A 14262-nucleotide genomic window follows, 5' to 3' on the forward strand; every position below is an offset into this window, starting at 1 on the left:
ACAATGCCCAGGCGCCTCTCCAGATCAACCAGAGCAGAAACTCTGGAGGTGGGGACCAGGAACCAGCATTTCTTAGTAACACTCCCCAGATAATTCTAATGCCCAGCCAGGGCTGAGGATCACTGCTTTAGACTGAAAAGGCACAGGCAGCAAGGCAGTGGACAATCCGGACAGTGTGTGCTCCAGAAGCTACACGAAGACAGTCTGCAGAGGGAGGGAATGATCAGTCCATCGGGTCACGTTCCCACATAAAGGGAGGGGCCGGGAACCTTGATGAAAAGCAATTGGGGTAAAGAGAGAGGGAAGAAAGCCTGGGAGGAGTCCGCCAGGGAGAGTCAGAGCTTTTTTGGATCCTGTTTCAAGCAAATGAGGTATTTGTAAACTGACATTGATGAGGCAAGTGGAACTTGAAAACGGGAGATGTTTGATGACATGGGGTAAAAATTATTATTAAATTTGGTTAGAAGAGAGAAAAGGAGAAGGAAGGAAGGAAAAAAGAGGAGACAGCAATACAGAAAACTCCTTTGACCAGCTTTGCCAAAAAGGTGGCAGGAAAATGGGGGTGGAGTAAAGGAGCCAAGTCCTTGAACAGGAAAGATGGGGTGGGATCCACTGCCCAGGGTAGGGGTGGCCACAGATGGGAGCCCAGGTGGGCTGGTGAGCTTGATGGAGAGAGGATGAAAAAATTCTCATGGGAAGAAAATTTAAAAATAAGCAAGGCAGGGCTTCCCTGGTGGCGCAGTGGTTAAGAATCCGCCTGTTGATGCAGGGGAGACGGGTTCGAGCCCTGGTCTGCGAAGATCCCACATGCCGCAGAGCAACTAAGCCCATGCGCCACAACTACTGAGGCTGAGCTCTAGAGCCCATGAGCCACAACTACTGAGCCCACGTGCCACAACTACTGAAGTCCGTGCACCTGGAGCCCGTGCTCCACAACAAGAGAAGCCACTGCAATGAGAAGCCCACGCACCGCAAGGGAGAGTAGCCCCCCCGCTCGCCGCAACTAGAGAAAGCCCGTGCACAGCAATGAAGACCCAACACAGCCAAACATAAATAAATTTTTTTTTAAATTAAAAAACAATAAGCAAGATCCGCTGAGAATGAAGAGAGAGAGAATAAGATTTTAAATTGTTTTTAGGGCTTCCCTGGTGGTGCAGTGGTTAAGAATCTGCCTGTCGATGCAGGGGACACGGGCTCGAGCCCTGGTCCGGGAAGATCCCACATGCTGTGGAGCAACTAAGCCCACGAGCCGCAACTACTGAGCCTGCACCCTAGAGCCCGTGAGCCACAACTACTGAGCCTGCGCTGTAGAGCCCGCGAGCCACAACTACTGAGCCTGTGTTCTAGAGCCTGTGAGCCACAACTACTGAAGGCTACCGCAATGAGACGCCCACACACATCAATGAAAAGTAGCCCCCGCTCGCAGCAACGAAGACCCAACACAGCCAAAAATAAAGAAAGAAATTTATTTTTTTAAAAATTGTTTTTAAAGCCATGGTTTCCTGAGGGTCCTTGAACTCAGGCCTCATCTCCAAGTCATGCTCCCAGGCCACACCCGGACTGGCTAAGCTGCTCTTCTCTCCCTGTTCCCAGTTCTCCGGGTGCACTTGGGCACCCAGGCCAGGAAGAGCTGGGTTCAGCTCACCCCAGACTCTCACGGCCAGGAGGCCGGTGCTCCCTGCTGAGCCCTCTGGGAAGACTGGCCATCACGAGACTGTGCCAGACCCCGTGGCTGCAGGGACATGGGGGTGGCGCACTTCCGCAAGCCAAGAAATGCCTGACTCCGGGCATTTTAATCAGGGCTGGTCCCACTCTCTGCGTGGAGCTGCCACAGCCAGGCCCTCTCAGTCTTGTCTCTCTCCTGGACGCATAACCATGAAACAATTTCTAGTTCTATGGTCGGTACCAAGAAATCCTTCCAGAATTGGTCCCTAATAGGTAACTCCACAGCAGCTGTGAAAGATTAACAATGGCCAAGTGAAAATGAGCTGGTTCCAGGGGCCCGCCTTTCCTCCTCCCGGGTCAGCTGAGACCAAAGAGGCTGTGATGCTCAACAAACAGCCGGGGATCTGAAACCTCACTCTGCTCACCGTCTGTACTGGGGCGGGCGGGGCGGGGTGGGGGGCTCCGCACGCCTAGGTTTACAGAGCAGGAGAAAAATCCCTGCCCCGACAAAGGCAGGAGAGTCTGTGAGGCCGGATAGACCCAGGCTGGCGACACGCCTGTGTGAGCCGCCCAACCGCTTAGGGGCTCGCTGCGGGGCCTGCTGCATCCCTGCTCAGCACGCGGAGGACACCGACCTTGAACACAGGAGACTCTCCCGCTGCTCAGGGAGGAGGTCGCCGGGTACCAGCAGCTGCTCTGCTGGCTCCACGGAAACCAGATGTATTTACACGACAGAGTATTTAGAACAGCCTCCCCAGTGCAGGCCTAGGAAGTAGAAATCCAAAAGCAGAAAAGACCCCAGCTGAAGAGAGGTGGACTGCCAGCCGACCTCAGAGCACCTCTTTTACAAATTAAACCAACGATGGCCCCGGTTACACGAGCTCAACTCAAACTTGGAGCCACCCTGAGCTGCAGGACCCACTTGGACACCTCATCCCTGGGCTGCCTCTCACCGGCTGCAGCTGGGGTGCGGCATGGGTGAGGGACGAGGCCTGCGGGAAGTGGGAGGTCTCTGCCCACCTTGCCTTTGGAATTCTAGCCACCGTGGGGCCCCTGCTGGGTCAAGCTGCACCAGTGGGCCTCGCAGACACTTGCTCTTCTTTCTGAGGCAGACCCTCCGAGGACAGGCAGAGGTCAAACTGTGTGATACCATTTATTACTTTTGGGGTTAGGATGTCCCCAAACCTGGATGCCTGGACGCCCCCAGGGAGAGGGACCCCATGAGGGCTCGTCCATGGCAGACACGGCTAAAGAAGGGTTGGTGCGGCCACTGAATCAACGTCCCCACCCTGATCCCGCACCAGTAGTTTGCATTGGCTTCAGACACAGACTCTCATGGATCTGAAGAGAAGGCCAGTGCTCACCACCCTTCCCCTCAAAAATAAATGTAAACAAATAAATAAATAATAAGGCAGGCAGGCTGGAGTCTTTTAAATCTTAGCAAAGCTTCTTAAAAACAATAATGCCGGGACTTCCCTGGTGGCGCAGTGGTTAAGAATCCGCCTGCCAATGCAGGCAACACGGGTTCGAGCCCTGGTCCAGGAAGATCCCACATGCCGCGGAGCAACTAAGCCCGTGTGCCACAACTACTGAGCCCACGTGTCTAGAGCCCGTGCTCTGCAACAAGAGAAGCCACCACAATGAGAAGCCCACACACCACAACGAAGAGTAGCCCCCGCTCACCGCAACTAGAGAAAGCCTGCACGTAGCAACGAAGACCCAACGCAGCCAAAAATAAATTAATTAATTAATTTAAAAAAAGAGCAATAATGCCTGCTTTACATGATCCAAGGAAAGGAAGGCTACTGTCGACAGCATTTCTGGAAAGACTCTCCACTGGAATCGAAGACAAGGCTGGGCGCTGGCCAGGATGAAGAATTTCAGAATCTAAGGGCATAAGAGCCCTTAGAAATCACCAGTGGTTCGAGGATGGAGTAGAATCCTGTGTGTGGCGTGTTTTTTCAGGCTGTTGCTTGGCTTCCAGGTCTCTGGTGTTTGCACAGGGACCTCTCGGGAGGGCCTCTTACCGTCTTCCTCTCCTGGAGCCTCTCATTCAGGAGGGTGTGGGGGGCAGTTAGAGTGAGCAAGGGAGAGGCTCTCAGTGAACGGAACTTTAACTACTGAATGCACTGAAAATCAGAAAAATAATCACTTAGCCAGAACCCTCATCTCATGGGTCTGGGAGGCTGGGGCCCAGGGAAGTGAAGACGCTTCCTGCACCTCCTGGCTTTGTCCAGTGGTCCTTCTGCTTTACTGCAGCGTCTTGGCCCGGTGTGCTCAGATACCACAGAGGTAGCTATTCCTGGAGCCCCTTCTGCTTCCATCCTCCCTGGGGATAAAGTGAAGGTCAGGGGCACCTGCTGTGACCATCCGGAAAGTGCTCATCCCAGCGTCTTACTGAGGAGGACAGAGCAGTAGGGGTCTTGGGCCACTCCCAGGGCTCTACCGAATGGGAGCTGGGAGTTTAGGGCGGCGACGTCGGGAAGGTTCCAGCCACTTCCTTCCTAGACAACATGAGAATGTCCACAGAAGCTAAGGCCCACTGGGTGTCCATGGCTCCACCAACCCCAGGCAACCGCAATGTTTCTGACTCATTCTCCTCATTTTAAAATCGCTCACCTGAGATCCCACCCTACCTTAGCCTGGAAAATAGCTCATTCCCAACGACAATCAATTATAGTCGATTATAGAACTAGAGAACCCAGGCATCACCTCTGCACAAGAACCAGTCAGAGATCCTGCCATTCAGAAACGACGGGCCTGGTTTCTCGGTGGGCATGAAAAACGCAGTCCTGCAGCCAATGCCCCTGCCCGGGAAAGGCTTGTGCCCAGGCTGGTGGCATCCTGGGACTGACTGGCACCACCCCATGTAGGGTTGCCATAAAGGGTGTGCTGTTTGTTTACCATGGGCCTGCATTGTTCCTGAAGCAAGTTGGGTGAAATCAACGCTTCTTAACCATTCATTTGCCACTAAATACACCCAATTATACAGCTTTCTTTCCCACCTCCCAAATCACTGCTCATTAGCCCCTTTGCTGGGGTTGGCAGGCTCTCTGCCTAGCTCTGCTGAAAGATATACTAGGGAAAAGATGAAAAAAGCAGGTACTTGGGAATTCCCTGGCGGTCCAGCGGTTGGGACTCCGTGCTTCCACTGCAGGGGACCCGGGTTCAAACCCTGGTCAGGGAACTAGGATCCCACAAGGCGCGTGTGGCACGGCCCAAAGAAAAAAAAAAAAAAAGCAGGTACTTGGATTATCCATGGATTTCATTTTTTGCGCTTTCTCTGGGGTGTTGGAACGATGACAGCAGGAGGGGACTAGCCTAGCTGGGCACAGATCTCTTGGTAACTGGGTACTTTGACAGAATATGGTTTCCAAAAGCAATTAAATGCTCCTCTTCCTGGCAGGGGAGTGTCCCAGCCCCGAGGTACTACGATTGTTCTGCCTCTGAACTCAGCACAGCGTTGACCTCTGATGGAGGGACCAAGGGCTCCTTTCAGAGTGGAGAGGAAAATGTAAGAGGCCCTCCCGAGAGGTCCCTGGGCAAACACCAGAGACCTAGAAGCCAACCAATGGCCTGAAAGAACACGCCGCAGGCAGGATTCTACTCCATCCTTGTACCGCTGCGATGGAAGCCGAAGCTGGCAGGGACCCTGCTCTCTGTTTTCTGAGCGCTCACATTCAGTGTTGTGTGTAGCACTGGCAGGAGGAGGGAGGGAGTTTTTCAAAGCCTCATTTTACTCAGTCTTCCAAAGCCTGGGAGCCTTCACTGGCTGTGTTCATCTTTCACTTCCCTCTTCCTCCGCCGTACCTGCAATGTCCCCCACCCAGACAACCATACCGTTGCTGAGGAAAATGGCCATCCAGTCGCTGTCGAAATCACGACTTAGGTTGAGAGGTGAGACAGTCAGAGACTTTGGAGGCTGAAGGTGTAAATACAGGGTTAGGAAGTGTGCCGAGAGCACCACGGATAGGTTCCTGAAGGACACGTGGGAGGGCCTGGGGCAGGGCACACGCCCATCCGCTGTGATTTGTTTAACGCTGGTCTGTCTTCTAGAGTGTCAGCCCCCAGGGGGCAGGGGCTTGGTGGGCTCTGTTCACTGCTGATTCCTAGTGACTAGAAGGGGGCCCAGCACAACACAGACACCCATTTGTAAAATGAACGGCTGGTTTTGTAGCGGACTGGCCCACAAGACTGACCTGTGGGGATGGATTATCTGTTATAACTTCAAGACAGACATGATGGAGACGGAAAAGGCTCAGACAAATGGAAAGAGCGAGAGCGAGAAACATGGCTCAAGTCCAGACCTGCCCCTTATGAGGGTTAGAATCTTGGGCGAGTTACTTTTCTAAACCTCACTTCCCTCATGTATTAAACAGGGATCCTGATCCATCCTGCAAGTCTGTTGTGAGCCTGACTGAGGAAGTGTGTGTGAACAGCAGGTGGTGAATGCATTAAATGTACGGATTCTGCTACGATCACTCCCCTTCCTGTTAGCGTGTCTGGACATTTCACGCCTCAGTAGTCTGTAACACCAAAAATAAAGAACTTAGGGTGAAGTGTGAACAGAAGTTGACTGCTTTCAAAAATTAAGTGTGGATTTCAAGTCTACATTAGCCATTCCCTTGCTCTTACATGTTACTGGGTTTCTTAGACTCTTTTAGTTCTAACTCTTAAGTACAGATAGCCAGGGAGGAGGGGTGATTATAGGAAAGGACCACTTTCTTCCTTATACATTTCTATAATGTTTGTGACTACTTAGAAGCAAAAGGAATAAAGATGAATTACAAATACATAAGATGGGAGAATGTCTCTGTGGCAGAACCAGTTGCTTTGCTAGAAAGACAGAGGAGATGCTCTTGGAACCCTAGGTAGTCATAACAACCAACAGATCAATGACCTAAACTCTCAGCTCCAGCCAAATGGACTCTCCCAGAAACTGTCCTTCTTCCCCTGCCTCAAATGGAAGTTCTAGGACATCGAGACATCAAGTAAGCAGCAATGAGGAGGAGGACAGGGCTGGAAAGGAATGGTCACCCAAACCTGCCCCAGGGAGGAGAGCTCTGGGCCCAGGGTCGCTTACTTCGCCTTGCACCGAAGGAGAGCTTTTTACCAAAAGGGGAAAAGACCCGTTGCTTTCCTTGGACATAAGGGCACTGCCAGCCTCAGTGGCACCACACTCTCCTTGCCATGGTGGCAAATCCTGATGCCAGAGATGAGCACTGAAGACTCGAGGGGGGAGAATGACCCACCCAGAGCCCCCCCAGCACCTACAAACGCCAGCTTTCTCCTTCCACAATGCTCTCACCCAGAATACCAGCTCCTTTCTTTCCACGTGGAAATGTCTTGACCACTCCACCCTCATTCAGCATTAGCTTTTAGGCCTGACGTTTCTGTCAGCCATCGGCAGCCTTTCAATCTTGCCGGGAAATTTCTTTTCCCAACGGGCGTCAGCCAGATGAGCTTTGAGGGGGACCCACAGGAATCGCCACTGCTCCCTCCGAAACTCCGTGTGTCCACTGCGATTACACAGAGGGCTGGGGCCCACCCCGACTGAACGGAGCTGCTGCTGCCTGATGCAGACCTGTTTCTGCCTGGCCTCCCGTCGTCAAATGGGGCCTTTCGAGATGGATGAGGCTGATGCTAGAGCCAGGGCGCGGAGGAGAAAGAGAGGGCCCGGGGTGTCCTGTGACGGGGCGGAAAGGACCACATGTCACCAGCCTGCAGACAGAGCCCTGACGTCAGAGAAGCATCTTGCAAAAGGAGAACCAGAGTAAAACTCAGGCAGGGCTCAGGAAAACCAGTGACCGCTTCTCCACTAGCGTCTCGTGCTGGGCCTGGGTGGGGTCACTCGGGGGGTCAGGGGCACACCTAAGTGGTTCCTGCTTGGAACCACTCATCCCTCTCTAGGTAGCCTCCGTGATGTGAGAGCGGAGAGGAGCAGAGAGCTACTGCCAACCTCAGGACTCGGGCGGGGGAGGGGGAGCCCTTAGCACTTCTGTTTATAAAATGTGTGTGTGGATACTTACTATTTTATCGAGCTCTTTGCCCAGGTGACTCAGGTCATCAGGGGTTTTCAGAACGCTTAAGATTTAAAAACTCTTAAGAGTTTTTCCATGAAGCCAAGAGAACAAAACTATTGATTGAAATCAAATGGTCAGTGTAATTCCCACATAGATCTAACTGCCAGGCCCCCTCTGGGAAAGAGCTGCCCTAGCTCATTTTTAATGTACTGGCAGATCTAACCTCTCTGGTGGAGTGGAAAAATGGGGGCAAAGAGCCCACCACCGGACCCAGCCGTTTCAGCTGCACTGCCAGGCGAGGCTGAACAGCTGCAGCTCTTAGACCAGCGTCAGCAGACCCCGATCGGGAGACCCCTGCCCAACGCAGGGTATGCCTGGCCAGAAATAGAAGGCCACTGAGAGCCCAGCCCGGTGGGGCAACCCACCCAGACTGAGGGCGCTGGGGACCTGGGTTGTCCTATGTGAGAGAAGGTGGTCCCGACCTAGGAACATTCTCTCAAGGAGGGTTACTTTATCAATACACGTCTATTCACCCTGTTTAAGGGGATCCAAATTGGGGCTGAGGAGACAGAGAACTGGGGTCGCTTACCTTTCATTTTATACACTTCTGAGCTATTTGTGTATTTTTTAAAACAACTCCTCGTCTTCCTAGACTAATGTCTCACTCTCTCATCGTAGTCAGTGTCTCTTGCTGGAAGCAATGTCACCTCTTTGGCAAGTCTCCTCTGACCACCCCCCTCTGCAGCAGACCCTCTGCCAGCTCACCACCTTTTCCTGACCGAGGCCTTCAGGACACATCACAATATGAAGGTCTTTGTATTGGTTTGTCTGCTAACTTACCACTTTCTCCTCCTGAAACAGGAGGGAAGGGGGCAGGGCACAACCTTTGAAAGAATAACATAGCCCGAGGACATGACATAAACTGATTAGAACCAAATGGGTCCAAGATGGCCCCCGAAACCCGGAGCCTCAGTATATACTTATATCAGCAAGGTAAATGACACACCCACAGGCGCCATGACAGTTCCAAGATCAGTAAGGATCAAAAAGTGGGCGGTGGCCCAATTCCTGGAAATCCCCGCCCCTTCCTAAAATAGCTGGAATACTCCCCCCCCTCATTAGCTTATGAAATTACCCACCCCTATAAAACCTGACAACCCTGCACCCTGCTGCCTTTCTCGCCTTCTGAGATGGCCCACGCTCTGTCTGTGGAGTGTGTTTCTCTCTAAATAAATCCACGTCTTACCTATCACTTTGGCTCTCACTGAATTCTTTCTGCGATGAGACATCAAGAACCTGAGCTTCTTTAAGTCCTGAAACCAGGGGTGTGATCTCACTTGGAAGACTGTGGGTTTTGGCCGGGTTCTACCCTTTTAGGGCCTAGGACAGTGAGGACAGAAGGAAGGTGATCAGTAAATGTTTTTGAAAGACACACATCCAGTGGTATTTACGAGTGTCCGTATTCATTCCACGAGCCTGACATAGTGCAAAAACCCAGTGACAATAGAGATTTCGTTGACTATGGGACTGGCCATCACACCAGCTTCTTTGAAAGCGATCCCTAGCCTACCCTGGGGAGGACATCTTTACGCACAAATACAAAGTAGCTCTGGGCCAAATCCAGCTGCGTGTACGGATTGTCTGTGGTTGCTTTTGAGCTACAAGGGCAGGACCGAATGGTTTCAACGAAAACCACATGGGCTGAAAATATTTACCATCTGGTCTTTGAAGAAAAAGTCTTGACAAACCATGAGCTTGAAGGGACAGAGAAGTGTAGTGCAAGTCTTTGAAAACTGCACAAGAGAAAATGGCAGGGTTCACACATACACTTGCAAGTGCTAATGGTAGCTGATACCTTATTCAAGCCTTGTTATGCATGAGATCTTGTACTCAGTGCTCTGAGTGTGTCATCTCCTGTAATTTCATTCTCATTACAACTATGAGTAGGTTCTGACTGCTGAGGCTAATTGAGGTACAGTGATTTGCCAGGGTCAACATGGTCAGTGACAAACCCAAAATTCAAACCCAAATCGAGGTCTGTGTCCTTGTATTTGTATCCTGCATTTGTAACCTGCGTCTGTATCCACTGTGCTGGACAGCTTCGATGGAAAGCACTTTCCAACCGTATCGAGGAGAACCCTCCACACTCCCGAGACTGCTCTGTCTCCTCTGTGTCCTCAGAAGGCCACCTGGGTGTCCCCACTGCCTTGGGGATGTTAAATGCCTTTCTATCTTAAATGCCCACTTCTTCTCTGTCTCTACCAATTTGTCAAGACTCAGTTAAGCTCGCCTTCTCTGAGGCTTCTCCTTGCCTTGGTGACTTTTTAAATCCTCCCTCCAACCAATATATGGAGGGCAGAGGCTGCCTTCCACTGCAGAGCCTTTGTTCAGATTGCAAGCATATGCAACAGACACACTCCTCAGAAACAAAACAAAACTCTCATGAAACGCACTGCCTCCCCTCCCCTGGAGAAGATGCTATTTAGTAGAACCACATGCCAATTCAAAATGCCAACACTCTTTAACTTGGACGTCTCTCTTTAGCTATTAACAAATCGGGAACCACAAGCTTTATTGTCTGCATCTGGGATGTTTCATATGGCACTTGCCTTTTATTGTTATCATTATCATTTAACTGTGCTAACTATTAAACTCTCCAATTCTCTCTAACTCCCAGGAATCCTGCCTTCATATCAGAACACAGGTTCCCTGGATCAGCTACTGCACTGGTGTTACAGGGCATGTTCAGCATCACAGAATCTAGGTGTGAAAATAGCTGAACTCAACAACACTGCTTAGGAACAGTGGCTGCACTTGGGGGTGTAGTTTCTGGGATGATGGCTGTGTTCGTTTCTGGCTCTAGGTGCTGGATATGTGGATCTGCTCACTTTGTGAGAACTCACTCAGCTCTACATCTAGGAGTGTAGGTATATTTTATTTTCTGTAGGTATATGCTATTTTCTGTAGGTATATTTTATTTCAATAAAAAGTTCTCAAATACCCTTTGCAAACATAGCTAATACACATGGATCTTTTTTTTTTTGCAGAAATCACACCTCATTTTCTTCATGCAACGTCCTTATAAAAGGATCGGTTAGACCATTTTACTAGCGGTAGCATGGACAAAAAAGGCGAAGCAACTCTTAAGGTGCCATATAACTAATTTAGGAGGGATTGGTGTTCAAGGTCAAATACGACCCCCAGACGGCTAGCCCTCAATGCCTACTGCTGTAGCTGAACCGATTCCTATTAGAAGCAGATACTCTGACTCAGAAAACCAAATGCCCTTCATATGCCAGAATCATAAAATAGTTCTCTGAAACGCAACATACAAAGGAAGTGGGTAACAAGGCCAATTAGCAATGTCTAGGTGGTAAGGTCGTTTAGCCATCTTCAGACCTTGTGAAAGGGAAGAACTGGCTCTACCACAAACAGAAAAAGCGACCACTTATGCTATAGACAGAATGTCTGTGTCCCCCTACAGGTTCATATGTTGAAATCCTAACCCCCAGTGTGATGGTGTTAGGAGGTGGGGCCTTTGGGAGGTGATTATGTCATGAGGGTGGAGCCCTAATGAATGGGATTAATTCTCTTATAAAAGAGACCCAGGAGAGCTCCCTCCCCCCACCCCCCCATGTAAGGACACAGGGAGAAGTCAGCAGTCTGCAACCCAGCCCCAAACAGAGCCCTCACCAGAACCCGACCATGCTGGGACTCAGTGTTTTCAGGCTTCCAGCCTCCAGAACTGTGACAAATACATGTATGTTGCTTATAAGCCGCCCAGTCTATCGTGGTCTGTTACAGCAGCCCAAACAGACTAAGACAGCTTTAAGACTGGGTTAAGCACCAGGCTAAACACGGTACATACATACTCTCATCAAATCTTCACAACAGCACTAATTTCATCCCTGCTTTACAGATGAGAAAACTGAGGCATGGAGAGGGTAAGGAACCTACCCAAGGTTACAGGGTTATTCATCGGCAGGGCAGGGATTCTATCCAGGCCACCAGACTCCAGAACCCATGTTCTTATCCACGATGCAATCACGCCTCTTGTTGTGATTCACCCGCGGATGGGTTTCCAGCTTCTAGTGTGCGACATACCTTCTGATTCACCCTCGCTTGTCCAAATGCATCCAATGATAAGCGTCTTGTCAAGCACACCCAACTCCTTCATAAATGGCAGCTGGTTCACAGAGTGGCTCTCAGCCCTCAAAAGATTCGTGCTTACACACATGTCCACCCCCTTTCTACCAGGACTTTCCCCATTTATTTATAAGTTGGAAATCTAAAGATAAAACACGAGGCCTACATGAAGCCATAACCAACCCAGATTAGATTAGAAAGGTCAGCAGTCTTCCTTTGTCTTCCATTACCAAAGATGGATTGCTTTTTTATTTATGTATTTATTTTTAAAATTTATTTATTTATCTATTTTTTTTGGCTGCGTTCGGTCTTCGTTGCTGTGCACGGGCTTTCTCTAGCTGCGGCGAGCAGTGGCTACTCTTCGTTGCGGTGTGCGGGCTTCTCGTTGCAGTGGCTTCTCTTGTTGAGGAGCACAGGCTCTAGGCGTGTGGGCTTCAGTAGTTGTGGCATGCGGGCTCAGTAGTTGTGGCTCATAGCCTCTAGATCTCAGCCTCAGTAGTTGTGGCGCACGGGCTTAGTTGCCCCGTGGCATGTGGGATCTTCCCGGACCAGGGCTCGAACCCATGTCCCCTGCATTGGCAGGCAGATTCTTAACCACTGCACCACCAGGGAAGTCCCTGGATTGCTTTTAAGCAAACCATTTGCTCATCCTACGCTCCATGAGTAAGCAAAAATAATACCCCATTGCATTAGCAAAGCTCAGGAAAACTAAATAAAACTTTCGTTGGATGTTTGCAATGTTGCTTTTAGTTGTACTTTTAGAGGAACATTTTAGTAAGAGCACATTTTGAATCGACTTTTCTTTGTATGCTACACTGATCTTTATGAAAGGTAAAATTGCTTGCCTATGTTGCTTTTGAGGAATTTAAGTGGGGGGAGAACACGGTTATTTATTAATTAATTAATTTTTGGCTGTGTTGGGTCTTCGTTTCTGTGCGAGGGCTTTCTCTAGTTGCGGGAAGCGGGGGGCCACTCTTCATCGCGGTGCGCGGGCCTCTCACTATCGCGGCCTCTCTTGTTGCTGAGCACAGGCTGCAGACGCGCAGGCTCAGTAGTTGTGGCTCATGGGTCTAGTTGCTCCGCAGCATGTGGGATCTTCCCAGACCAGGGCTCGAACCAAAACATGGTTACTTAAATACAAGGTTTGATTTGGGACTTCCCTGGTGGTCCAGTGGGTAGAATTCCACACTTCCAATGCAGGGGGGGGCTCGGGTTCGATCCCTGGTTGGGTACTAGATCCCGCATGCGTGCTGCAACTAAGGAGTCCACATGCTGCAAGGAAGATCCTGCGTGCCGCAACTGGGACCCGGCGCAGCCAAAATAAATAAATAAATATTAAAAAAAAACAAATTTAAGGGTTGATTTAATGAATTCTCTTCATTTTGGTCTGTTGAAGTAATTAAACCAATCTGATGAGCCTCCTCCTACCCATCAAGTCATCCCTGCCTCCACCACCATCTCACAGCTTCTGCAACTATCAGGTGAACTAGGAATTCAAATTAGGAAAACATTCCAACAATATTCCTCATGTGATTATCAATTCTGGTTTGGTTTTAAGTGAATATGAATTCTACCTTTTGTCCCTTATCTGGGACCCTTCCTCAGATAAGCTGACTCCTTCACACATCTAGTTACATGCCCTTAATAGGTCATAGTTTTTCTCTACCTGGAACTGGGACATGATCTCTACTGCAAGGAGCCCCATACACCGTAGTGTCACCATGTTCCACAGGTCACTGTCCAAAATGCAAGGTGCTTTAGGTTCTCAATCGAAGCTCTGAAATAAGCCTCTTCAAAACTGCCATCCCTGGGCAAGATTTTTCAAGGAACTTCCCAAGACCAGAGGCAGTATCACCCAGAACTGGGAAGACTGGAAGCTGCTTATCACGGGCCTTCACCCAGACTGCCACTCCCGAGAGGCAAACACAGGGGAGATCGAGGATGCAGCGACGCCGCCCAGGGATGCTCTGCAGGTGGGGCCCTCCCAGAACTTTTCTGCTGCTACCCCCAGAGTGGGGGGTCCTGGCGGGTGGCGGCCCCTCTAAGTGACTCAGGGCCCCCAGGCCTGGCTTGTAGAAGCTCCCAGGATGCTGACCTCAACTTTGTTCTTTAAAAATAGCTCGGAGGCAGCGGCGCACACGTGAGCCGCCGGGCTTCCCCTCCAAAATCCCGGGGCTCCCGGCGGCTCCTCGTCCTCGGGGTCGCGGAGGGTGAGGGCGGTGTCCCGAGCCCCGGTGACAGGAGGGACCCCGGCCCGCGCGAACGACCAGGGGGAAGAAGGGGGCGCTGGATGGGGTCGGGGGCCCGGACAGGGCGGGCCGGGTTGACCTCAGGGCCCGGGCCAAGGAGGGAAGGCCGCGCTCACCTTCTTCACCGACAGCGAGACATTCTCCAGGATTCGGTCCTTCACCTCCCCAGGCTCCATGGC

The 14262-nt window shown here is 50.8% G+C and overlaps 1 protein-coding gene across 2 annotated transcripts in view; it reads right to left on the reverse strand.

Moving 5' to 3' along the window:
* The window catches only part of PLEKHM2 (pleckstrin homology and RUN domain containing M2), a 37416-nt gene extending 23157 nt beyond the window's left edge, over positions 1 to 14259 (reverse strand). The window contains exon 1 of one of the 2 annotated variants that reach the window (XM_024749806.1): positions 14200 to 14259. In XM_024749806.1, the coding sequence (XP_024605574.1) occupies positions 14200 to 14259 (60 nt within the window). The remainder of the gene's footprint in view (positions 1 to 14199) is intronic. The other variant, XM_024749811.1, reaches the window with a different exon arrangement.
* Between the last annotated feature and the right edge of the window lie 3 nt (positions 14260 to 14262).

The sequence above is a fragment of the Neophocaena asiaeorientalis genome, unplaced genomic scaffold (assembly GCF_003031525.2).
Source record: "Neophocaena asiaeorientalis asiaeorientalis breed wild unplaced genomic scaffold, Neophocaena_asiaeorientalis_V1.1 scaffold275, whole genome shotgun sequence".
In the NCBI taxonomy this organism is placed as follows: Eukaryota; Metazoa; Chordata; class Mammalia; order Artiodactyla; family Phocoenidae; genus Neophocaena; species Neophocaena asiaeorientalis.